Source organism: Temnothorax longispinosus, chromosome 5 (assembly GCF_030848805.1).
Source record: "Temnothorax longispinosus isolate EJ_2023e chromosome 5, Tlon_JGU_v1, whole genome shotgun sequence".
Classification (NCBI taxonomy): Eukaryota; Metazoa; Arthropoda; class Insecta; order Hymenoptera; family Formicidae; genus Temnothorax; species Temnothorax longispinosus.
Window position 1 is genome coordinate 7,720,493 of NC_092362.1, and position 27,338 is coordinate 7,747,830.

At 33.7% G+C, this 27,338-nt stretch overlaps 1 protein-coding gene across 4 annotated transcripts in view; it reads left to right on the forward strand.

Annotated features, from left to right (window-relative positions):
* Positions 1 to 27,338, forward strand: part of LOC139813094 (uncharacterized) — a 56,179-nt gene that overhangs the window by 1,688 nt on the left and 27,153 nt on the right. For 3 of the 4 annotated variants that reach the window (XM_071778404.1, XM_071778402.1, XM_071778405.1), the window contains exons 1-2: positions 7 to 1,174; positions 13,662 to 13,703. In XM_071778404.1, coding sequence (XP_071634505.1) covers positions 691 to 1,174; positions 13,662 to 13,703 — 526 coding nt within the window. In that variant the 5' untranslated portion in view covers positions 7 to 690. Of the gene's footprint in view, positions 1 to 6; positions 1,175 to 13,661; positions 13,704 to 27,338 lie in introns of those variants that run through there. The other variant, XM_071778403.1, reaches the window with a different exon arrangement.

Genomic DNA, 27,338 nt, shown 5'->3' on the forward strand with positions numbered 1-27,338 from the left:
ACACACACATGTAGAAAAAAAGCTATTTAAAAGCTTATTAGAGATGCTTGGGCTTCTTCGTGGCAATTGCATACAATGTGATTGTAAATCTATCTAATGTTAAACGGCCTCACAACAAAGACATAAAATTCCGAAAAAGCATGCACGTATGGAAATAATCGCCGGAAGCAGAGTGATGTCAAGGCCTATCAGATTTGATAATGCTACTTCGTTAATACGGCAATTTTGGAAAACGGAAAAATTACTCTGAGAATGATAATGATACTAGTCTTGTAACCCAGATTAGAAAATTTGTATTGTTTTTTGCTGGTTTCTGTGTTTAAATTTGAGAAATCCAGTTAAATATCCAAGAAATGTGCAACGATTCTTTTTGATTGAGTTCCTATAAACGTCGGAAGAAGAATCTTCCGAGGAAACAGAACAACGATCAATCTGGAAGACCTAATCGCGCGCTTCGTGTAATTTAAACAATTAAAATACACGGTAGATAAGTCGACTAGTTAAGTTCCCCGAATGTCCTCTGACATTAGCTGGTGGCTCTATACGCGGCTCAATATTTGCCTGCAGCACCTTTACATGCCCCATTGTCAAACTTGTGGATCAAAGATCAATGGTCACTTGGTTCTTGTGAATACGCGATTGAGTATGTCGCTCTGAGCTTGTGCGATCCCCGTTTAAAAGAACACGAAGATGCCGCAGCAGCAGCAGCGATCGGCTTTCGCGATTCAGGAGCTGTTAGGTTTGGATGGTACCGGAAACAGAAGTGGTACCGATCGCGGCTCCCCGCAGGGCTCGCCACCCGCCGGAGTTTCGGCTGTTTCCTATGCCCCGGCTGCGCCTCATCACTCGAAATTATGGGAATACATGCCCAGCCTAAATCATTTAGGCAATTTGGGGAATCTGGGAAATCTAGGGAATCTGGGCAATCTTACGGCTTCAAGGATGGCCTATCTGAATGCGCAGGCGGCCGTGGCAGCCGCTTTTCTACCGCCACCCCATCCCCACCCAGCCCACCATGTACCGCATCATCAGGTACATCAATCAAGCCAACTTCCGGCTTCGCCGCCCGGCGTCAACCTGCATCCTGCGGCACACGCGCAGCATGTACTTCCTGGTACGGCTGTTACCACGAATCATCATCAACATAGCCCGACTCAACACACCCCACCTCATGGTAAGTCGATGATTTTGAATTTAAACCTCTGTTAAGTAGCAACCAATCGAGTCTAAAAAAGCTTATAATTTCATGTTTCGCCTGTGGAAAAATACTTGATAAAATACTCTATAAAATAGAATACCATGCACTAAATATCGGTAATTTTTTCTCTTATTGTTATACATAATTTATAATTTATAATTTATAAGGTATGCAACCGCGTATCGAATAAGTCAATTTATATCTGCTGAAAAGCGAAGAGAAAAAATATTTATTTTACTTATTTTCCTTGAAAGTCTTTATTTTTTTTGTCTTATAATCTTCAGAAGTTTCTAATTATTTTATGAAAAGTCTAAACTTAATATCCTTGTTAAGTCTTACCAATATTTCTTACACGATATATATTCGTCAACATGGGTTCCATGAAACACTTGCTAATTGTAAACAAGATTGAACTTATGACCCTTTATTTTATCACGTACACCGAAGTAAATTAATAGGCGTATCGTCGTTCTAGCGTGAAACGAGCACTTAACTGCCACTTATAGCTATCACTTAACAGAAAGCCACTCAAGATCAAGTTACCGAAAATTGACACACGCCTTTGTCGCGCATCATCGTTAACATTGTATGTGCCAAGAATCTGGGGGAATTTTTGGGAAAACGATATTCGGTCGGGCAGCTGGCATAGCTGTCTTACATTTTCAATGCACACAAGTGCTAATCGAGTACATTCGAGTGTCCGACACTCGATCAAAGCAGAAACTTTTATTTCCCGGATATGTTGATTTGCTACTGAATTAAGTATGAATTTCCCTTATGCATTTAGCAGCCCAAAAGTCAAATTATATCATTCGTTGTAACTTGGAAACTATTTCCTTTGCAGCACGCGACAAATAATTAGCGCGCTCATAAAGAAACTTTTTTCTTTTCTTTTACATCTATATAATATTGCTCTTTTCCGCATTTAATTAAATGTAGTTTTGGTAAAGATATTCAATAGCATGCAATTAACGAAACCCTCAATGAAATGTCTATAGCGGGAAGGGATAAAGAGAAATGGGCTGTGGGAATTGATTATTTTCCTCAGAATAATCCCAAACGTTATAAATAATTAGTGGTATAATGAGTTGAGTGTCAGGCAGGTCTGCAATGTCTCACCAAAACACAAAGAGCGTCGACAAAACTGGCTGTCCGTTCCGTCTACCAAACTGTTCTCAACCTGCGTCGATGACATCGATACTTTAACTATAATATTGAAATCATTAAAACATGTGTATAACGGAAACATTAAATATCTTACTCATTTATTAATATTTATTAATCTGATTAAAAAGATATTAAATAATAAAGATAAAAACGTAAAACTATGATAAATTATATAATTATGTATTACTATATCATTTACATATATGTAAAATAAATTTTTTTCGTTTGTGTAACAATATATTAAGGACAATATAAAACTCATATTTCCAAGTATATTTAAAAAATATAAATAGAATAAATAGAAACAGTTTTATAAAATGATGTGTACGGATTATAAAAATTTATTTAAATATTTATATTTATTATTATTAATAATTACATAAATTTAAATGTATGCAGTAAATTTAACGTGTGTATATATACAGGATTACTCTTTTAAAGTATGCAACGCATATATTACGTTATGTATTATATCCCTATACGCGGCGTATATGTTGTATATGTATGTAGGTATGTATGCACATATGTATACAATACACATATATGCATTTTTACAAAAATTATCCTGTTATCTAAAGTTGTATATTATTATATATAGTAGAAGATGTATATAATTGATTTCACCAAACTGCTCTAATATTATTAAGAATCATGTCATTATTTTTAAGCGTCGGAGATTTTGCGGCGCAGAACGAATTTTGAGAACGATTTTCGGGTGTCGGATTCCAGATAGAGCACAAAGGTTCTGCCGTTCCATTCAAATGTCACTCTAGCACCTCCTCTTACAGCATTTATTCGGTGTGCTTCATTCGTTCGTTCTTGTCTTAAAACTTATGTAGACTTAAAGACGAGAGCACAGGATAAGATCTCACTACGTTATGTTAATTAATCGTTTAATTCGTTTTTAATAACAATTATATCGAACTTTGATCAAAATGCAAGCTCAAATTTGTAAAACGACATCTATAAATACACAACATTTACACTCTTTTATCGTGCACTTTTATTAATTTATCTAAAATTCTTGTTAACTGTAAAACTGCTTTGTGTGTGCTCTGTAAAATGGGTGAGAGATTACATAAAATAAATAAATAAACATTATACATAGACTTTGAAAAAGAATTCAGAGTCATAATAAGAAGTTCAAATATTTATATAAAAGCTAATTTCCTTAATTAAAGAGCTACCTTACCAATGTTAATTTAATTGTAGTTTAACTATACAGTACTTTCTTATCTCTTTATATAATTCAGGAAAAATTTTGAAAAGGACGAACAATAAATTACAAAATAATGTTAATATTTAAAGTTACTTAAGCGTGTACAAATTTTTTATAATCACATATCATATACATAATTTTATATAATTCTTATAAATAAAAATTATATTAAAATGAAAAAAATATATGCGCTTTCTCTTTCTTTTCGGTTAGACTTTCGATTAGTTAAAACTTATAATTGATCAACTTATGTTTTGTAATTAAAAAAAATTAAAATATTCCCCCCCCCCAAGACTAATAAAACCAACAATAACATATGATAGTCATGAAGTATTGACAGTCACGAGTTACACTAAAAGAAAGGAAGGAAAACGTAGAAGAATTCTCGTTTAGAAAAATTAACTATACAGTGACAATACTGACAATACATCAAATAATAATAAAAAGAAAGGCATATGTGTGATGGAAAGAGGAAGAAAATGCGAGGAAGGGAAGTACGTGAGCGGGCTACTCAGGCGTTGATAGGCAATTTAGTTGATTGCCGACTTCAAACGATCCGAAAAAGCAGCTTTTAGACGCGACGCAACGCTTAGAGCCATCGCACAAGACTCTCGTATGGTCACGTAGCGTAACGTAACGTGAGTCAACGCACAAGAAACGTATCGGTTAGAGCCTCCGCATATCAAGCTCTCGCATGGTAACGTAACGTAGATCAAGGCACAAGAAATGTACAACGCCGTAACGGCCGTAACCAATACGTTTCTTGTGCGTTGGCTCACGTTACGTTGCGCTACGTGACCGTACGAGAGTCTTGTGCGGTGGCTCTTAGAAAGCTAAAAACGCGAATCAAATAATTGCGCGCAACTCAAAATTTTTGAAACAAATACACTTTAGCATCTCTTTTTCACTACATTTGCGACATGTTTCTCGTGATGCGATTATCCACTCGTATAGAAAAATGTTTTTGAGCCTTTTTTTGCTGTTCAATGTTTGCGTTGACATTATAAGACTCGAGCGTCAAAATATGCGATAATGTGCGATAATATGCCGAGTAAAAAGTTTCTGACAAATTAGCAGGTTACAAATTTGTTAGTGGGATTTGTTTCCGGGAAAAATATCGCGCGCCCTAACTTATAAGAGACTCGCGACACTGATTACGTTTGCATATATTTGTACACGCAAACGCGTGATTCTTTTGCGCGACCACGTGTAAGTGGCTCGCGATGCAAATTAGTTTATTTACATTGTAGTACAGAATCGCGGATACAGAATGGAATTTCTGTCGTAAAAGTAATACAATACTTGATCGACGAAATGGCTATCATTGCAGTTTTAAAAAATTTAAAGTTCACGACTGTTCTGCTCTATACGAGATATGTAAAGTAGATGATATAAATTTGTAACATAAGTAATATAATGTAATATTATAGTATTTAATTCTTCAATTTTACAAAAGAATTTGTTTTTTATATGGGGCATTTTTTCTCAAAATAGCCACCCCTCTGCACATTTTATTTTTGAAGATAAAATGCTTTGCGAGATCTCAAAATTTCCGTCGAAAACTTAATTTTTGGATGCCGTATGGCGATTTTCATTTACATTCAAGGGTGGGGCAGTATGACCAAAATATCGCTCAAACTACCTTAAAAAATAGGAAAGTATACAAATAACATCTAAAATTTTAGCAGTTTCTATCAAATTCGATGCAACTTTGAAACAAAATGGTTTATGACATCCAATTAAATAGTTTTCAGACGTTACCCCCCATTATAATCAAAATCAACCCTTCAAAATCACCCCTGAATCATCATTTCGACAAATTGACAATTATTATAAAACAAATAGAGTAAAAAAATTTAAATAGAGTTCATGGGCCGTGAAATTCTTTCATAAAATTCTATCAGAATATTTTGATCCAATTCAACCTCATGATGATCGTAACAAACCCTCAAAAATCGTCCCCTAATCAACATTTCTAAAACCTGACAGATATTCTTGTACCATGTGACTTAGAATTATATTTATGGTGACCACCATCAGGCAATACATATCTGATTTTGATCATCATAGGTGTGAATTTGATCAAAATACATTCTGGTAGAATTCTATGGCCTGTAGACTTAATAAAAAAGTTTTATGTTTAATTGCCTGTGAATAATTGCCCAGTTGTCTAAATGATGTGTAGGGAATGATTTTTATTGATTGGTTATGATCCTTATGGGGGTGAATTTGATTGAAATATATTCTGAAAAAATTTCACGGCCCGTGAACTCTATTTAAATTTTTTTACTCTATTTGTTTTAGAATAATTGTCAATTTGTCGAAATGATGATTCAGGGGTGATTTTGAAAGGTTGATTTTGATTATAATGGGGGGTAACGTCTGAAAACTATTTAATTGGATGTCATAAACCATTTTGTTTCAAAGTTGCATCGAATTTGATAGAAACTGCTAAAATTTTAGATGTTATTTGTATACTTTCCTATTTTTTAGGGTAGTTTGAGCGATATTTTGGTTATACTGCCCCACCCTTGAATGTAAATAAAAATCGCCATACGGCATCCAAAAATTGAGTTTTCGACGGAAATTTTGAGATCTCGCAAAGCATTTTATCTTCAAAAATAAAATATGCAGAGGGGTGGCTATTTTGAGAAAGAATGCCCCATATTTATCTACATTAAAGAAATTTATTCTAGCAAGGGTTCTTTTTCCTGGTTTTTCATCTGCTTTTTAAACATTTTGTGTAAAATAAAATACGTATAAAAATTTTGAAAAATTTTGTATATTAACTTAAGACTTTGGCAAATTAATGATTACAACAACTTAACAAAAATATATAATGCTTCTTAAAATATTATTCAAAATTGTATAAGAGACAGTTTTAATGAGAAGTAAAAAAAAGAAGAAATTTATTCAATTAATGCATGAAGACCAGAAGAATTTCAAGTTGCAGACTGTGACGCTTGGGAAAGAAAAGAAATGGCATTCACGCTGTAACGGGTACCTTTCATTTTTGATATAATTCAAATATATTCCGAGAGCTTTTTTCTTATTGCTTTATTTCGCAAGAAAACGCAACGCAGTCGCGGCGCCTAGCCCAGCTTATGCAATTGCGAATGCAAATTAAACGAAATTAAACAGTTAATTAAAGTGCTGGCGCCCCCAGAGAAGTTAATTGAGATTCTTGGGAGATTTGTCGCGCGGAATGTCTTAATTTAGTCCCTTAAGCGCCCTAACTCGCCTTAACAACTTAGAATAATTGGATAACACTGCTCTCACCGGAGGCGCTCTCACCGTTAGAAGGAGGAAAATTTAGTCTTCCAGCACGGACGTCTTCTTTTTTAAACGCGTTGCAATTCACGTTATACGCTCAAAATAATTCTGTCGGTAATCTTCGGTAAGAGAAAAATTGTCAGTTGTCAGTATGCGCCTTACACCTGATCGAAAACATAAAACATCGATTTTTTACTGAAACTACAAACAAACTACAAAAAAAAAACTTCATTTTATTGCATTTTCCTCGTTTTTCGCTGAAAATAATAAATAAAATTTTACTATCAAAAATGTTTGAAAAAATTCTCATTTTTAAATATATATAAGAGGTGATAGTCCTTCGCGTTTCACTGATAAATATTAGTTAATCAAGAGAATTTTTTACTATAAAATCTAATAAGGAAGATTAGAGATTGTAACACTATACATATATAAATATAATTTCGTAAATTTTTTGATCATTTTTTTCTCAAATTTAATTATATGAGATATTGCTTAATTTGTTTTATTTTACCAAAATTAATTTTTTTGTTTTATGTGACATAATTGTATTTTGTGTTTGTGTTATGCATAGAATAAAAATAATAAAATTTACAACATAGGTACGTGAACCTATAATGTTAAAATTATTTTAACAGTAACGTTTATATAATTTGTTGTTTTATTTCTTTTTATTTCTCAATTCTCATATAACGAAAGCAAAAACTCCGTATGCATTTTGCGCATTTTAATGATTACATTTTAATTTGCGGCGTATATTTTTACCATATGTTATATTTTAATTATTTTAATTTTGATAATAATTAAAATAAAATAATTAAAATCCTGTACGTGTGTACGTATAGAAAACATACATATTAAAATCAATGCTAAAATATTAAGTAGTAGTAGAAAATCTAAAAATGTTAAGAATTATTTGTCATAATATTTTCATTGTTGCTAAGCAGTCGCACGATTTTCATGCATTCCTAAAACACATTGCTTGAGACGTACACTTGTACATAATTAGTCGCTTGTACATAATTTATTTGTTTACCGATCCATATTTTATCTATTCAGGATTCTTTGATTAATTTTAAATCGAATTTTGCTCGACTAAACCTTCCTCGATTCCTTACGATAGATAATAATGCCCTTTGATATTGTTATTAAGAAAAGATTACAAGAGAGAGTCAGTATCAAATATATGTCATACAAATAATATCAAAAATATCCAAATTAATCAAAAGTTTTGTAGGTGAAAGATGGCTCGCTACAGAATCCATTGAAAGACACTTTGTATATCTTTGCTCGGGCATAACGATCTAATTCGTATTCTCCCTTCGACGATTGATTGCCATGAGTTTTCCCGAATCAGGCAGAGAAATAATTTTCTCTCATTATACTCTCGTCGCGATGTCAATCATTTGACCCTCGTCGCCGCAGTACCTAATCGTATAATCCGCTTCAACAAATCAATTCGGGTCTCCGACAAAAGCACCACTTCACGCTCTATAGCTTCTGCCTGGCAACTATGTTGATTACGGAGATGCGGAATTTTGCACGAATTTTGCTCGAATCATTTGGCATAATATATTTTGATGCGAAACAACATCAAAGTTTCAAATTTGCTTCATGATGATTTTGCGCATATTTGTCAAATATTAATTTCGATTATTCATTTAGATTATTCATGAGCTTACAATAACTTGTATTTGAGACAGAGTAATAAAGTGTTACATAATAATGAAAAGAGAAAGAGAAGGAGAAAGAGAAAGAAAAAAACATTATAGATAAACAATATATTAAAAGCGAAATATACGATAAGTAATATATATATAGTATAAAATAAAAACAGTATACTATATATGTATTACTTTGTGTACTATTTCATATTAAATTACGCATTTAGATGGTAGGGAACAAATTTACATTTTTAATACATTATATTCTCTTAAAATTTATATTAATCACATAAACATTTGTATTGGATAAAAAATGTAATCTTTGCAAAACGCTCTTTAGAGACTTTCGGTAAATTAGATATAAGTTTAATTAACACATAATATTGTATATTATTATAAAATTTATATAATTTTCACACATTTAAAATCTCTTCTTATTTTGCGCGATAATTTTTAAATCAATGCATCACAATATTAAATCAAAATTGAAAGAACCATCTAATATACATAATTGTTTAATATTATACGGCCAAAAAACAACGTACATTCGATTTTGAATCAATGCAATGGTTCGGCATTACAAACGATATCGATCTACTACTCCCAGTAAAGACATGCGCGCTAACGGGGTAGGTAACCATGGTTCGTCGTCCCATAAACTTGTCGGCATTGTTTCAAGGCGGCGCGGCGCATACGGCTGGCTATCAATCGGCCTTTTCGCGTGGGGGGCACTCACCTCGTAAATTCTCACCCTTTGACACGTGCCCGATACGAATCCCTAGACCCGGCGGGGACCGGGGACAACTATGGCGGTGCGCGTCGGCGCGACAGTGGCAACCCCGTTGGCGCAGAAGCTTCACCCCTCGGGACCTGCGGGACGTTAATGAAATAACACGGGAATTAGTCTCGGACATTACCGACAAACTATGTCCATTATCGCACCCTGCGAAAGTATAGCACCCCACGAAAGCTGAACTTTGAGGGTTGTTGCACCAGGACAAATTGGGAAAAGGCTTAAAAAAATCAAAGTAAATGATAATTTCTCTCTTACGTTGTACATGTGTAATTGTATTTGCATAAAATTCATTATTATAAAGTTTGCTCATCACAATTATATATAATACATTATATTGGATATTCTAAATTTGGAACTTTCCATCTCATAAATTGAGAAAAAAATGCACGTATTATTATATATAGTTTTTATTATTGGTTTGTTTCTTCAATTAAATTAAATTATTAAATATTTCAAACGTTATAACTAAATGTTTCTGCTATTAATGTTATGGCAAAAATGTTATATATATACTGAATGTTATTACTAGTTTATAAGATTTTAATTTTGTCGCCCATTTGTTTTATTTTATATACAATCACTTTACTTTCTGAAAAATAAACTTTACTGTTCTTTATTCTTAACTTGTATGAGAGAGATTCCACTCTCTAGTTTGATTTTATATTTTATTTTGCTCGCTCTAATAGACACTCTGATGCTTTATCTTATCGCATTCATATAGCATTGCTTTCATACATATGATACTGATGTGATATTCCGCGAACATGGTATATGCATATATACAAATGTATATATATATATGTGTGTGTGTGTGTGTGTGTGTGTGTGTGTGTGTGTGTGTTGTTGCTGAGCTTTTAAGCGAATGCGCGTAAGTCGCTCAAATTGGTACGGATTTCCAACCCAACACCTCGATTGTCTTCACTAAAGAGTACTTCACAGGCATACGTGAAATCACGCCTCGAACACACGCGCGTCGTTGTTGCCTCTCTCCCCTTCATTGTCTTGCCATAACACGCTTCTGCTGCGTTCCTTTTTCCTAATCTCCTTACTTTCTTGCTCTCGTAGCTCTATCGTATAATTGTCTTCCTCTCTCCTGTCTACAAAATTCTTTCCTTGTTGATCCCTACTTTGTTCACGCATATACCACCCTTTCTCTCATCCGTTCATCCCTCCGTTACTCGTGCATTCCCTTTCCATTTCCCCTTTTTCTTTCTCTCTCTTCTAGTGTACCAATCTCTGTGTCGTACGTCGCACTTTTGTAGATACTTATTGATTTCCTAACTGTTTTCTCTATCTTTTTTTATTATTTTTATTATATACATTTTCTTTCTTTTGTTAGCTTTTTTTATTAATTAAATTTTCCTTTTATTAGTTAATTTAACTTTACATACATATATACACGCAAAATTTTCTATGGCTCCAGATTTGAAAGAAAAAAATTAAGAGGCATTACTTTCGTACCGACCCTCGCGCGCGCGCGTGTGTGTGTATATCACTGGTTACCGAGATCTCAAAATCTCGGGTACTCGCAACTCGTCGCGTCGCATAAAAGAGTCACGGTGCGGTCTCGCTTGGCGCGAAATACTACCATGTTTCTTGATTTATATATACGTTTTTCTTATCTATTTTTTTCTCTTATTTTTGATTATCTGACGGAATGTTTTCTTGCTTTTTTATTTTACTTGTTATTATATATTTATATAAATTAGATTATATTAATTTTTTAATACTTACATCTTTATGCTTTTTTATTTTTATAAGTTTATTTCAGATATATGATTTCTTAAATTTGATCAATAATTTAATTACCTAATTTTTAATCAAACAATTACGCTCTTTCATTCTTTCTCTTTTCTTTTCAAATTTTCTATTGAAATTTCACAAACCTGCACTAGCAATAAGTAGCAAGTGAAATATATGCAGCTATATACTATGCAGCAAATATAAATGTAAAAACAGAGAAGACTTGATTCTTTCGAAAGAAATCGCATGTCAAGTTATTGAGAAGATACGCTCGAGCATTGAGCAGCGTGTTGAATGGGCCGGCGCGGCGTGTCCTGCAGCCTTCGTGCAGTCCGCGTGCACGCCTTCGACCGTAAAAGAGACCCGTAGAGGACTCCTTTCAAGGAGTAACCGCAAATCCTAGTATAATACTAATAGGGCCATAATAGGGTCAATAGGGCTTAGCCGTGCGACGACAATAAGATCTTGTCAAAATACGCCGGGTAACACGAGCCTAGGAAACGGATTTTTCTCAATGGGGGTCTGTCTGTCCCCCTCTACCGCATCAACGAGGCGATGCGCATTATGGGGTTTTCAAAAAATCTGAAACCTTCCACCCGAATGCGCGATTGAGGTTTAAGTTTCACCACGTTCGGCAGCCGCCGATCTCGTGAAAGGAAAATGGATAGGAAAAACCGTAGAATGTCGTATCAATCTATTGAGATTTCAAGTGAACAGTTTCGCACACGATATGTGGTATTTACGCTGAAAGAGAGCTCAATTTCCGGCGATGTTTTTGCCGAAAATTGGATAGTTTTTGTGCAATTAACGTTATTGTACAATGATCTGTTAGCTAATAGCATTACGAAAAAGTTGATGTTATGATGTATTGGCTTAACCATGCTCATATTGATATGGAGATCTAGTATATTTTGAATTGATTGAAAATGATGCAAAATTAAAAAAAATATCTAAAAGTCTCTCTCTCTCTCTCTCTCTCTCTTTCTCTCTCTCCTTCTCGATTATTCTATCAGACTTATTGTATCATTAAAATGAATTATTTAAAACGTGTTTTGCGTCTATATCAAAATTATGTCTCTAAACATAATATCTAAGATTCAGAATGTCTAGAATATTTTAATAAACATAGCAATCATTTTTTTCGTTATATACAAATATTGTTATATATAAAATTTTCCTGAAAGAATTAAGCGTACCACTTTCCGTAGATTGAATAGTGAGGCTTGTTAAACCTTCCGTCGGCGGGCTGTACTTTTCTGGATTAATTTATCAAACAAACGTGCAAACTCGGGTCAAACTTGGCATCCCTATTTTAAGACGCCGGCTCGTTAAAGTCATTTGAGGGTGCAATTCCGCCACCATCATTGCCAACCTTCCCTCCGTGAAACGCCAAGTCTATCTTGCACCCGCCAACAAGCCCCAACTTTCTTAGAAGGCAAATCTTTTCCAACCCCTGTTTTTCGCCACCCCAGCTTCTACGTCACGCACGGTGGGATGACTTTATCAGAACATGGCTGCGTTGTGAAGCGTCTTAACGTGGTGGTTTTTGCTTTAAATATTGCTTTTGCAATATTAAAAAAATTCCTATTTCTTTATTACATAATAGAATTGGAAGAGCAATTAATAGTTAAAGATTAATTATAATATTTAAATCGCGAGCATTTATAGTAAATAAATAGAAGAATATAATTGCAAAGATTCTTTAGAAAATATAAAATGAATATTCCCTTACGTCAGGCAGAAAAGAATTTATATTTCACAGAGAGTACTATAGGATATGTTAATTTGTTTACATATTGTTGTAACATATGTTAATCAATGAAGCAATGTGTAAACTAGCACAATTGTATGATCAATAATTTAAATTTCTTAATTTCAATTAAAAAAGAATGTAGCTTATTACGTTATAGTTGTGTCAAATTATTTTTAATAAAATCATTAAAAGTAATATATTTGAAATCGACTGCATGTAAATAACTCAGAAAGTCTTCTTTCTTATCCTTGAGCAGTTAATAAATATTCTGGGCGTTTATTGTTGATTTAGATTTCAAATTGATTAACTTTGTTTTGTCATAGATATAGCCAGGGAGTAGAACAGCAGATTCTTTTAAGAATCATTTGAACGAGACGATCGAGATCACGGACGCCTCCTTTCCTTTGAGATAGAAAAAATCTTTTTATAAGATTTTAATTAATTGAGTTACACTTAATTCTTGCTCTAAGTAATTAAGAATAGCGCGCATTTGAGCGTAATGTATGTTTCTGTAGGTATAAAGAAGGATAAAGAGCATTGAGATTTAGAATATTTTAGTAGGGAGAAATGAAATAATCATCAAATTTATTCCGCGCATTTGTTAGTCAAAGCTCGCGTTAACTGTGTGTACTATACTTATCCATTTAATAATGATACATTCTCAAAGGAATGTAAATTTAACGTTAAACTATTTACTTAATTTTTTTAGACAAATATCATTTATTAGTCATATATTACTTGCCCATAATAAAATTTAGTAATTATTGAATTGAACTATTTTCATTAATTAATTATTAATTAACATTCTTATTTACTGATAATTTAACACATTTTTTTCTTTGTTTTAGGATTTTCGCAATCGAAAGGGTCATTCTCCAATACGAGTCCAGGTAAGATTTGCATAAAAATGTGATATTTCTATATAACATAAAAATATTGCAGTAAATTGAAACAAGACTTTAGTTACTCAATAAGATATATGACGCAAGTAATTTGTGTAAAACACATATGTACATGTAAGTAACGAAGAATCAAGGGTAATGTTAAATACTTCTAAATTTTTTTAACGTTAATATATTTATTTAAAAACCGAAATATGAAAAAACCTATATAACATTTAAAAATCTAATAGAATATGAGTTAAAAACAGAAAAGAATTGATTTTATCAAGAGAAAACATATATATCTGTGGAAAGTCATAACTTGTCCAAAATTTAATTTTTATATGCGTTAGGATCATAAACTGAACATTGCCATTGAAGAGCTTTTGGCAAGATCTGAAAGACAGAAGATATGCTTGCTGAGACGCTTTCCTTTTCTAACCTTTTCTAACTATCGTTGGTGCAGGGGAGAAGGAAAGAGTTGGAGAAACAAGGAAACAATTTCAGCAAGCATAGCTTCTGTCCTTCAGATCTTGCCAGAATTTCTACAATGAGAATGCTCGGTCTATTATACACATATGTATATGTCATACACATGTGTACATATATGCCTGTGGTTAGGGTGCTTTTACATATTTTCCTGGTAGGCAAATTCATTAGTTTTTTCTCGAAAAGTTTCAGAAAGTTTCGACTACCAAAAACGTAAATGCGTTCATGTAGTCGAGTTGAATTTATAATGATACTTCTCGAATGTAAGCACTGTAAAAAATTAATCGTGCTTGTAGGATGTGTGTATGCGATATTAGTTCCATCCAACAAAAGTGTAATAAAAGTAACGTTTTCGAGTTACGTATTTTGTTTACGAGAAACTGCAAATAAAACTAACCACCAAACCATACAAATGAAACACACGTGCATTAATCTCTTAATTATATTAGTAGCAAATAATTATAATTTATAGTCCTCAAGTGTGTCGAAATAAGAATTAGATTTCTAAAGCATTATTTCATAGATTGCAAAGAATTTCAATTTTGTTAGTTAACCATAAATGAGAGAAATAGGCAGAAATACAATCCAAATATTAGTAATAAATAATACTAGCTATCGTCACTTTTCGTGATTCTACAGCAATGAGTTCTACAGATGTCATAACCATTATCGCCATATGATGACATCATGTGCACATTGGAAGACTGAAAAAACTGCTTACGTATTCATGTGCGCGATGATTTCGATTTTTACGAGCCATTAAGCGCGACCCGCTTAGCCTGCAAAGCGATGTCGCTCGAAACAAGAGACGACAAGTTGAAAATGATTACTGAGGATGAGCTTTGCATCTAATGGGGATAAGTTTCTGCATTACTTGCTACAAACATCCATTGTCACAATCGTATAGTCGATCAATTAATTATCACTAGCAATTTATGGAAATGTTTGTAAAATATATCGTTAATTCTTTAATATCTTATTTCTTTTGATATCAAATTTTATAGATATTATAAATTATGCATTAATTTGGAATATTTGCAATAATACTTCTTAAATTAATGGTTTCAGTAATTGCTATTGCGTCTTAAAAAGTAATATTGCTTACTAAAACTCCTGTGTGTATATTTAATAGTATAATTATTTATAACAGTACAATATTATTTATAATTATATATAATTTTGATAAAAAGATTTTTAAAGTAATCTTCTTCAATTAAGCTTCTTTAATTTAAGCACCAGGATTATCTAGGAATAAAATACACAAATAATTTTAATATTTAACTTATACAACTTTATCAAATCGTATTAAATGATATGAGTGATGAAATGATTGTTGAAGATTATCTAAAGCAGATTAGTGATGAATTTACCTCAATAAAAAAAATATTGTCTTTAATTCAGGCAATGTAAATAGAGCTATAACATCACTTACAATTAGCTTTATTATAGAAAGTATAAACTTAACAAGGTAACAATATTTCAAAGGGCGTAGCAGCTTTAAGCAGCCGATTTAAGATTTGACAGCGGGCGTGGAAACGTACTCAAATTTCGAGTAAAAAGTCTCCCGTTACCGATTAGCGTTTCAATGATGAGGTGTGTTCAGCATCACTAATTTATATCAAAATATTTTGACGTGAAATACAATATATCTGTGCGAGCCAGATATTAGAGAGAGAGAGAGAGCGCGCGCGCGAGAGAGAGAGAGAGAGAGAGAGAGAGAGAGAGAGAGAGAGAGAGAGAGAGAGAGAGAGAGAGAGAGAGAGAGAGAGAGAGAGAGAGAGTTACGGGATCAGCTAATTAAATATTAAATATATGTATCAGAGTTTAACGAATTTATCAAGGTAAAGACATTACTTAATTTCCACGATTGCACTTATTTTTGAAATCATAACCTTTTAGTTTTGTTTTATGGTATTTTACTTTTAATTTTTCCGATATTTTCATCTAATTGTGTTATAAAATTTTTCGTCTATACAAATAATAATCGATACAATATATATCGAATCGGTGCCAAAGAAACTTCGCAATTTCTTTAGCGAAAAATCAGTGACAACGCTGGACGGTTAAGTTTCACTTCTACATCATTCTACATCGTGTTTCCGTACATTTTCAATTTTCTAGCAGTCTTTTTAGCGCAGCATCGCTGTTACCGCCAGAGGCAGCAACGCAAATCTCCTTTTACTTGCAGGATTCTCTGCGGTATTTTCCTTTGCCGTCAAATTGGACTATTAAGCTCGTAGCTCTTATACCTCAGAAACGCGTTTTCGCGAGAACCGCATATTTTCTCGCCCATCCACTATATTTGGGAGCTCCTCCACATTACGTTTTGCTTCCGCCCCCATTTCTTTCCCCTTCCTTTCTTGCTACATTTCCTTTCTCTCTTTGTGTCTTTGTCTGTCTTACGCAAAACTCTCTCGCATCTCAAAGTGCTGCACAGTTGTTAAAACAACCAATTCCGACAGAAAGCCCCTCGTTACTAGGTGTCCGCCGTCGCGGGCAGCTTCTACGTGCCTGACGTAAAACATCTCGGACTCGCCAAAGAAAGATATCGTACGTTCGTGAAGAAGTGTGAAGATTGCTTCGTCTGATAAATATTGATCCTCAAAATTGTGTATAGCTAGTAATGTAATTTATAAAATTTTCTTTTAATGTTGCCAGGTATTATAACATCTCTGCAGAAATGAATATTAATATTATTATCGATATTTATTGCTTTATATATATGTATAATTTATATATAAAAAACACGGAAAATAATACTTTTTTATTGTAATGCATTAAATTTCATACTGAGCTGTTGTTTAACAATTAAGAACCTTAAAAGAATTTAGTTTGGAATTAAATTGAGTTAGTTATGAATAAATTAACCAGTTTTGAGACATTAATCTATACAAAACACATACACACACAGAAAGAGAGAGAGAGAGAGAGAGAGAGAGAGCCCTTAAGCCTCTATCGAAAGATGAATTATGTGACATACATCAACAGAGATGCATGCTTTGTCAAGATACTGTGCTACCCTCGATTTCTCACATCAAATAGTAATGTATATTTTTAATTTTATAGGAATTATATTACATAGATATTTATTATTTACTTGTATATGTTATGCTTATTACATTTACCAAATTATAACGCAATTTGTATATTTTTACATATTGAGAGCCTAAAAACTCTTTGAAAAACAATTTGTAACCGGATTTTACTTTAATTAATATTACATTTAAATTATAAAAGATTGTATTATATATTATTTAAAAAATGTTCAAATATTCTGACAAGTCTAACTATATTTTTCTCTCTCTTTTTTACGTGTACAAATAAATATACAAATATCCTTTTAATTTAGAAAAAAATTCAGGTAAAGTGTTTGACGACTGTACAATGTTTGTATGTACTTCTTGTCATTTAACGTCGATATTCAGACAATTTATCCTAATTAAAACAGTTAGTGTGAATGATATGGAATATCACGCGCCGTCACGCGGATGGAATAATTATGATAAATAACAGATCTTTTGCAAATAACATCATTAAATGTCGAAAACCGAGCGAACAGTGAATATACGAATTGAGACATTTCATGATTCAATGAATTCATAATTATTTGGATAGTGCACGCTTATATTTATTGTACCGTTAATATCATTACTTAATTGCTAAAGTGCTAAAATTAACCATCTCTTATTAATAGAAGAAATTTTAATCGTAAAATAGCGTAAATTGTCAAAAATTATATATATATATATATATATATATATATATATATATATATATATATATATATATATGTATAAAATCCAACTGTATATATATATATATATATATATAATATATATATATTAATTTAAAATCAAAATCTTTTATACAGAATATGACTAAAACAGTAATCACGATTGTTTAATTCAATTATTTTAACACATGTCTCTCTTCTCTTGAAGTAATAAAGAGCGCATACTTGTGAAATCTGATTACTATCTGCTTTTATTATCTGCTCGACTTGACTAAACAGCATTATATCAGACTTTACGAAAACTCTGAAAGTAGTCTATCCCAAGCACCGCAATACGGCGTTCTAAAGACATATGTAACGTTTCAGGAAAGTGTTGACTGTCGGCTGTTTTCGATGTAACTTTATATTTCTGAACTTGTGCTGCATATTTTGTTTCTTGGCGCCAGACAAAGTTACGCTTGCATATGCTGATCTAAACATAGCTCGCGAACCATCAAATACAGGCCGAAGTAAGAGAAAATGTAATATTACAGAAATCTATTTTGTTCTTTTAATATCCTACAGATTGGTGATTGTATTTATAATATCTCTTTAATATCAGTAATCTTATACATGTTACAATACATTAATCTGTAGGAAATTTAATTGATTACATAATGCAATGCAATAGAAATAAAAATAGTAGTATAAAAGTTTTTTTAATAAATTTAAGCACAAGCTGAGAGAGAGAGAGAGAGAGAGAGAGAGAGGGAGAAAGAGGGAGAGAGAGAGAAAAAAACTAATCGTTAATTTTACTATTTATATATTTTTATACTTAAGTTACATATTATCTCTTAATGTTATATTTAATTTATGCCGATTGTCATGACGCTTTATAAGAAGAATGTAAAAGTTTTCTAATTTTAGTAAAAAGTGCCCCAGTATCGGTACTATGGAAGAAACTTAACGATCAGACCAAATTCTTCAACGTCACGTTGACTCCCCTCCAGATTAGTAAGAAGAGTCTAATTGTCTTTCTTTTTAAAGAGAGAAAAAGAGGGGGAAGAGGGAGAGAGGAAGAGAGAAAAGAGAGAGAGAGACCTTTCAAGCTTTGTAACTCCTTTCGTTACAAATTCATGAAGCGCAGAAAATACATCCCTTAGAAATCTCGTTGAAATTAGCGCAATTAATTACCGGTGTGAATTCTTGAAGAAATAACAGAAGACAATGCAACTTAATAATTTATTTTATATCGATTTCGACAATATCAAACTCGAGAATATTGAATTGATTTATTTTGCTGTAATATGAATACAACTACTAGACAACAAAAGTAAAGAACAAGCAGCAAATATGATTAAAAAATTAATTAAAAGAGATCGTGCACACTATTAATTAATTTGATAAAAATCTTGCATCATATATAAAATAAAATCAGTCATCATACACAGACGTCAAGTATGTAGAACATCGTACACATAGACAATAACATCTTACTACATTGTCTACATTGATAAGAGTGACATTGTCATAATTTTTGCGATTACCATCATGAACAAAATAAAATTATCCAAAATGTAGGACGCTATATAATTTTTTTCAGAAACAACGGTGTCCAAGGAAGATTTACATCGCGTTTTCGTTCTCTGATTTTTCGTCCCATCCTCTTTCGCTCAATAGAACGCGCTCATCGTGGAAAATCGCGCCTGTGAAAAGGTGTGAATCTCCGGTCCTCGAAAAAGCGCGACAATACCCATGGTGCCGGACGCACAATGAACCCTAAACCCACAATGTAGTCACTGTATCCGCATAGAGGATAGAGTACAAGCAGGGGTGGAAAAGGGCCCTCTCTCTTCCCACTACCCTCGCCCGTCTACCTTTCTTCGCAATTCCGCCTCGAGGAGTCGAGGATGGCCCGGACGTGCTCTTGACGGTGCATTTTCAGGCGCGCAATATTTATACGAGTCGTGTATCGCTTTAAAGCGCCAACCCATACAGTGTAACCCAAAACCCCCACGTAAAAAATTTACCCGACACACCACATGTAACCACCGCCACCGACCGTACATGTCAAAATATTTTCTGAAGCGAGAACTTGCCTCTTCGCACCTCCTTTCTTCATTCCATTTCTTTCATCCTTTAAATGTATATGAATTATCTTAGAGAGGGTTTCTTTTAATTGTTCATAAATAAAAATTAAAAGCAGAAACAATTCATTGGATCTGATATAAAATACAAATATATTTTTTCTTTAATTATTGTATTTGTGTGTGTGTGTGTGTGTGTGTGTGTGTGTGTGTGTATGGTAAAATTAGATTAGCTTACAAAATATAATTATAAAAAAAATATCTTTGAGAGAGAGAGAGAGAGAGAGAGAGAGAGAGAGAGAGAGAGAGAGAGAGAGAGAGAGAGAGAGAGAGAGAGAGAGAGAGAGAGAGAGAGTGTTGAAAGTAAATGTGTAATTTGTACATGTCCCATAGAGGCATAGAATGCAAATAAACACATACAAATCCGCGACATCGACATATGCGTCGCACTGAACACGCGTATATTGTCTCTATTGTGTGACGGGCGTGGGACAGGACATGGCGTCCTGCTATTCAGGTTGCCTTTTGTCACGACCAGCTGAGCCAAAATGGCCTCCAGGTGATGACGTCACAATTTCACATACTCTACGCAATGCGTACGCAGATCCTGCCTACAACGACTCAGCCGAGAAATTCACTAAAAGTATCAAGAGAACACGAGCGATGAAAGAACTCAGAGGTTCTTAAATTTCTGATTTTTTTGAATGCAAATCTCCTAAATCATCTGTCTAAAATCAATAGAGAATATAAGTATATACGTGTTAAGTTTAACGATCAGCCCCGTTCTACTCAAGCGATTCAAGATGTTATTGTTTTTTTTCTGACAAAATATAAAAAAGCTATTATTTAGATTAAGTAAAAACATACATGAGAATAATTGCACGTGAACCCTCTCAACGTCACCCATTACGGAAAACTTGTTGCAACTCTTAACAAATTTCCATGTCCAACTGTGTTACAATTCTATGCAGACACGAAAAAACCTCCGACAGCAGTGGCTGTTACTAATTAAGGGTAATTTTAACGTGCGTGTTAATTCTTAATTAATATCTTTGTTTCCTCCTAAGTGTAGCGTAGATTCCGTCAGCATATATCATGCATCTCTATCATTTTTAGTTACACCTCTCTCCCTTCCTCTTCTAATCTTTCTTCTTTTTTCGTGCTCTTATTATGATATCCTCTCCCTCGACAAAGTTTGCTGAGTAAAAAGAAGCGGTTGATGCAAGCGAGAGCACATTCGTACCTGGAATTGTTATCGCTATTACAATCAGCCATAGGCTGATCAAGAAAAAAAAAGAGTAGGAACACTCTTTGTAAGAGTTGACAATCATATTAGGTAGTCGGATTCGAAAGATTTCATCTCTATAGAGTCTCTGACTTTAACTCGCTTGCTGCTTGACCAAAACACCCCTTCTGCCACATTTGATATTTCACGATTTCACAACTTCACGATGTCACGATGTCATCTTCATAAAACCGATAGACCAAAGATATCCGAGACTAGCTCATTTTTCATTCTCTATGTCCGCTTTGTTCTTATATTAGTCTTATACTAGCCTTATATTAGCCTTACATTACCATCACTTACATACAATTATCATGGCACTGTTTGTAAATGGTATTGTATTTTCTGTTAATCAATCTGTTGCTAAATACTTGGTCTTATTTTCTCCATTTCATTTTAGTTATTTGTATATTAATCTGCAGATAATTATTAATATTGGGTGATAAAAATTTTAATCGTTAAAAATTAGTCGTTACACACACAATGTGCCTATTTTAGAAAAATTATTCACTTGTTTCGTATACATATATGCTTTGAAAAATTGAAGAATGTTTATTTCTCTATATATGGACTAGTATAGACATTTGAGTCAACTTTATATATCACGCAAAGCATGTATGAATATGGAAAGACATTTCGGCATAAATATATGTAATATGTATAGCGTAGGCCTTTAGAACGGAAACCGTTTTACGACAAAAATGTTGGCAAGACTCCCGTATTCAAGCGCTAGTAATCAGGCACGAGCTCCTTCATGGTCGAACGCACTTAATTTTTTATAGAAGAAAAATACGAGCCACATCCCTGCTCCGCTCTCTATGTCTTACGCCGACTTCCAACTTCGATTTTCACCGTCCCTTCCTAACTTTGCTGCTATCCGCGTTTCCGCCTCCTTTTTGTCCCACCATCCCCGTCTCGGGCTTCTCTAGTCGTGCCGAGACGCACACAATTTCAAAATCGTTTATAGAAACCGGGCTTTATTCTCTTCTCGTCGTGCGTCTCGCGTAATTCCCTGTTCCGTCGCTTGTCCTCCCCTCTCCAGCTGTCTTGTGCGTTTCTTTTCACGGAGGAAATTTCTAGCGGACGATGAAATCGATACGAGAGGAAACGAGATGATTGGATTGGAGTACGGGAATGCTTCTGGCACTCCTCTAAACGCTTCATAGCACGCAGCCCCTTTCGACGGGGCAATCGTGGGTCTGTCTGAAAATACAGACTCCTTGCAATAACGTGTTTGAAGTATGGTAAGCGTTAATGATGCATCGCGATGCGTCTAGAGTCTAGAGTACATATTAATGTAACATTTTATTAAATGAAAAAAGTATATATAGGTATATATATCTACGCATGATACGTATGTATATGTTATATATGTAAGGCATCATAAAAAATGTAAAATAAATATTAAAAATGTAATAGTAAAATATATTTTTTATTTTATTTAAAAACAAACACATATTAAAATTTTTCCGTAGTGTTATACGAAACCGTGTTATATGAACCTGTATTATATGAGGGTCTACTATATTTATCGATCGTCACGTAATTTATAACGCAAGGATTGATTAGAGAACTTATTGATTTCATCATAATCCTGCTTAGAACCACGTATTACTGCGATTTATTCCTTTGTTTACGTCGTACATCACCGAGTCCAGCTGTCAGGATACTAAACTTTCCACGATAACGGTCAACAATTTCTTTGGTCATTGATGTAAAGTCAATGCTCATTGCGAGAGTGATGCGAGGATGGCTTTCGACAGTGCACCGTGGTGGGTGGACAGGAGGTGGCGGCGGCAGCGGCGGCGGCAGTGGCGACAGTGGTAGTAGCGGAAGGAGACGAGGAGAGTGAGAGGAATTAATGGGGACGGACTGTAGAAGTGGCTATAGCCTAGAGTCGTGTTAGGGCCAGGGCCATTAAGCTTAATGACATAATGAAGTAAATGGCTGTGCATGCCATGCCACGCCTGGGACTATAGCTTATAACCGCCGCGCCTCCATCCCCGCGCAATATACTGCATGCCAGAAATTCCTGACTTATGCCGCTACTGCCCAGTCGAAAGGGGTAGTCGCGTTGCTCTCTCTCTCTCTCTCTCTCTCTCTCTCTCTCTCTCTCTCTCTCGTCGTTGGTCTCTCATTCCCTTTTCCGTTTTCTCTCTCTTTCTCTCGGTATCTCTTTCTCTTGCTCTATTGGTACATTACATAAGGGGCGCCCTATACGTGCCGCTGTACCGCACACGTGCTGGAAGTGAATTTATTTCGGGGATTGCTAAGACGTCAGCGTTTGGGCTGGTTTGGGCGTCCCTTGTTTTCCAGGAGACCATCCACCAAAAATTTCGTGTTCTTTGTTTGAATATCCTGTTCAAAGTATGCGTCGAATTTATCAGTATTTCTTTCTTCTTTTTCTTATTTAACTCGAAATAAAAAAGAATATCAAATTGTGTAGTGTGGACAAAAGATTATGACCGATCGTGCTTTCTATTTCTTTTAGATACTCTCACATTTTCTCTTGATTAAGAAAAACTCGATGTTAATATAAAGAAATGTCAAGTTAATTAAAATATATAATTCTTTTTATAATAATTTATCCGTTGCTAAAAAAATATTTATTAACATTTTTCTCGACATTTTAACTAAAAATTTTAACAAATTCTTATGTATTTATATTATTCTTGTAATATAATTATTTTATTCTGTCCATTTTCACACAAAAATAATGCTATATTATATGGATGGGTAATTAAGACATTTTTGCATTTCTTTTCATAGCATTTACAGGCATGGAACAAAATTTAAGAACATCGTAAAAAAATGCTGTGTTTTCGGGCAATCAACACTTCGCTCTTTGTTCTTACCTGGCACTTGAATGTACGGACATCACAATATTCATACTGTTCTTAAAGGCTCAAATTTCGCACGTGACCATCGCGAGAATGAGAATGGACTGAATTACACTTGTAAAAACATGGGAGGCGTGAAATTTCTGTCAAGAAAAAGAGAAATAGAACAAAATGTTGAAAATTGAAAAAGGTCCCGAGAGCTATTCATTCATATCTGAAATTTATTATTAATCGGTTTAATCGTATTCATATTGACTGTTTTTATTCATAAACTCCAGTTTTATATACCTGAATTAATAATAATGCGGGAGATAACTCGCAAAAAATAAATTTATATTGATTTGTTCAATTTATTTATAATTAATAATATATTATAATGCACTATTCCTTACATTAATGACAAATTCTAATCCAAGAAATAGAATTATTCTCCAGGGTATATAGAAGATAAAAATAATATATATCTTTGACATAGAAGCTAAAGCTTTTCACAAATGTTCAAGATAAATGTAAAATTAATTCATTTTCTATTTTTTCCAATAAAATATACAGCGTCTATCATTATATGTAAGTTTGTTCTTGTTGAGACCTACTTAGCACTGGACTAATCAAAAGCGAAAGAAATCGCAGGCTTTTATGCAGCGCGTGATTCTCCCGAGAACTCGACGATCGAATTAACTAAATTAATCCGACTCCAAAAACATCGCGGGAGCATTAGCAGTTTACCCTAAAGCTACTGGTCGGTCCGTTACAAGTGTTTTACGCACTGTAGCATGGTGCAACAAAACTGGCAGGATGGAGGGTACCTAATCCACCGAAACATCCCTCGGGATGTATCTAGACTTGGACTACGCTCGAATACGCTCCATTCGCCCCTTCCGACTATGTAAACGACCGCGTTACACGTTTCATGTACTCTATGAATAATTCCCAGTTTAATGCATTTTTAAGGAATGCCTCAGCGATTGGCGCCTAGACGTTTTTGGTGTCGATACACCACGTTAGTCCATGCGGCAATTATGAGTCACAGATTAATTTTAATTACCAATTCCTGATTTTTATGAAATTGTTTATTCAAATCTATTATATCTACGTTAAATGGAAGATATTTTAAAGATACTTTCTTATCATTCGATAATAGAATCTTTTATGATAGTGTGGTACTATTGACAATTTTTCAATCTTCGATATTTTAAATGTATTAAAATACAATATGTGAGTATATAAAAAAATCTCTGCGTAAAGAATTTATGTGTCGAAAAGGTGTCAAGGTTAAAATTAAATTAAAATGATTTTTTTATATAAGAAATAGAAATAAGGGGTTGACAGTGAGGTGCAACTAAAGTTAGTGACAGCGTACAAAATCGACGAGTAATGCGATTTCGTTGAATCAAAGGCCATTAGAGCAACGCAATTTATCGTAAACGATGCACTGATGACTTTTATAACATTTATAAGCAAGTAAACATCTTTTTCTCTTACATTAGTAAACTATGCAAATTTGCATATTAGATTAATTTTGTCTGCTATCTTTTTTCAATTTTTGTTTTCTTTAATTTATATATATATATATATATATATATATATATATATATATATATTTATTTATTTATAATTGTAAATAATATTTATCTATCAAAAAGTAATTCACATGTTAAAAATGCCTCTTCATATTTATTAATATATGCACGTATGTATTTTAAAATAATGCAAGAAGTAGTTATCTTTAATAAGTTTTGCGAATAATACATTATTATATATAACAAAAAAAGAAGCTGTCGTAACGCTAATGTAATTTGCTTTTAGAACAAAATTGTATAGAAAATAATCCACAAATTTGTTAATTAAATCGCTAATTTGTCTCTCATGCATTTATATAATTAGTCATGTCATATTTTGTGATTGATACAATTGATTTGTGATTGAAAATAGTAGGCGGAAATGTGAATGTGTGTTCGAGTTGAGTCATTTCACCTTGCGACGAGGCAATTTGCGCGTAAATCAACAAAAAGCTATTTATCCCTTCTTCATACCGCGACGGCAAAGAGGGAGGAAGGCAGAAGGCGGAAACAAATTTTCAATTACCACGTACAAAAGAACGGGTAATTCACAGTCTAAAATGTCTCTGCGACGCGTACACATCGCGAGCGGCGTGGCGAGTGGGCCTGAAAAGATTTCCGAATTAAATTTTGGGATTAGTATCCAGGTTTAATGCACAAGTGATAGCAGAAGACGTCCCAAGGGTGTGCTACACGCTACCTTGGTCCCTCATGGGACCATCATACACACGGCCCACTATGTAACGACACGACGCGGCGACGACGTGCCGCCCTTCCTCGCTCGTAACACTTGACGCGTTTCCATTTGCTGGATGTAAACTCGTTCTCTCTTTTCCGTTCTCTCTCTCTCTCTCTCTCTCTCTCTCTCTCTTTCTGGAACGACGTCAATTTTCGTCCGCGCGTAAAACGGAATGCCTGGTCTTTTGAGTTACTGCTAGGGACAGACAAAAACGCGATACGTTAGGTCGTGCAAACTGCAATCCCATTATTTAAAGCCGATAGTGGACATACAACGGTACTTGCACACGATCAAAAGACTATTTGAAGTTACTTTGAAATATAGGAAATAGTTAGCAGAACAATCTAAAATTTAAAACGATTGGTCACTAGTTTATTCAATACAAAGTTAGTATGAACATGGCAAAAACTTTGGACATTTCCATTAAAAAAGAATTTTTTTACATTGTTGTGGAGTTAATAATTCATGTAATTGTAATAGTAACTATATAAGTTCAAATCTCAATATATTAATATTTCTATCATGACTCAAACTTTCCCATTCTTAATACTTCCCTTTTTAGTATTTTTAGTCTTTGTCTTTAGAGAGACAAAGCATTTTTCTGTGCTACTCTTTCACATTTGGCTATGTAGAATAAAAATGTCTCGTAAACAGAATTAAAACAATGTTTTTATTTTACATAGGTATATAAATGCAAAATTCGAGAATTGGAAAAAAAGTGCTAAAAAAATAAGGAATTTGTTTTTTTTCTGCATCTATGTAGATTCTCAATTCTACTGATAAAGCGTTGAAAACACACACACACATTTATCTTCAACTGTTTCATCTTTATAGATAAGAAAAATAATTATCAATGGTGTACAGCATTGAATTAGAATATCAATTATCCGGAAAACCAAGAAGTTGAGCTCTGAGACTAGGTTTTGACATGAG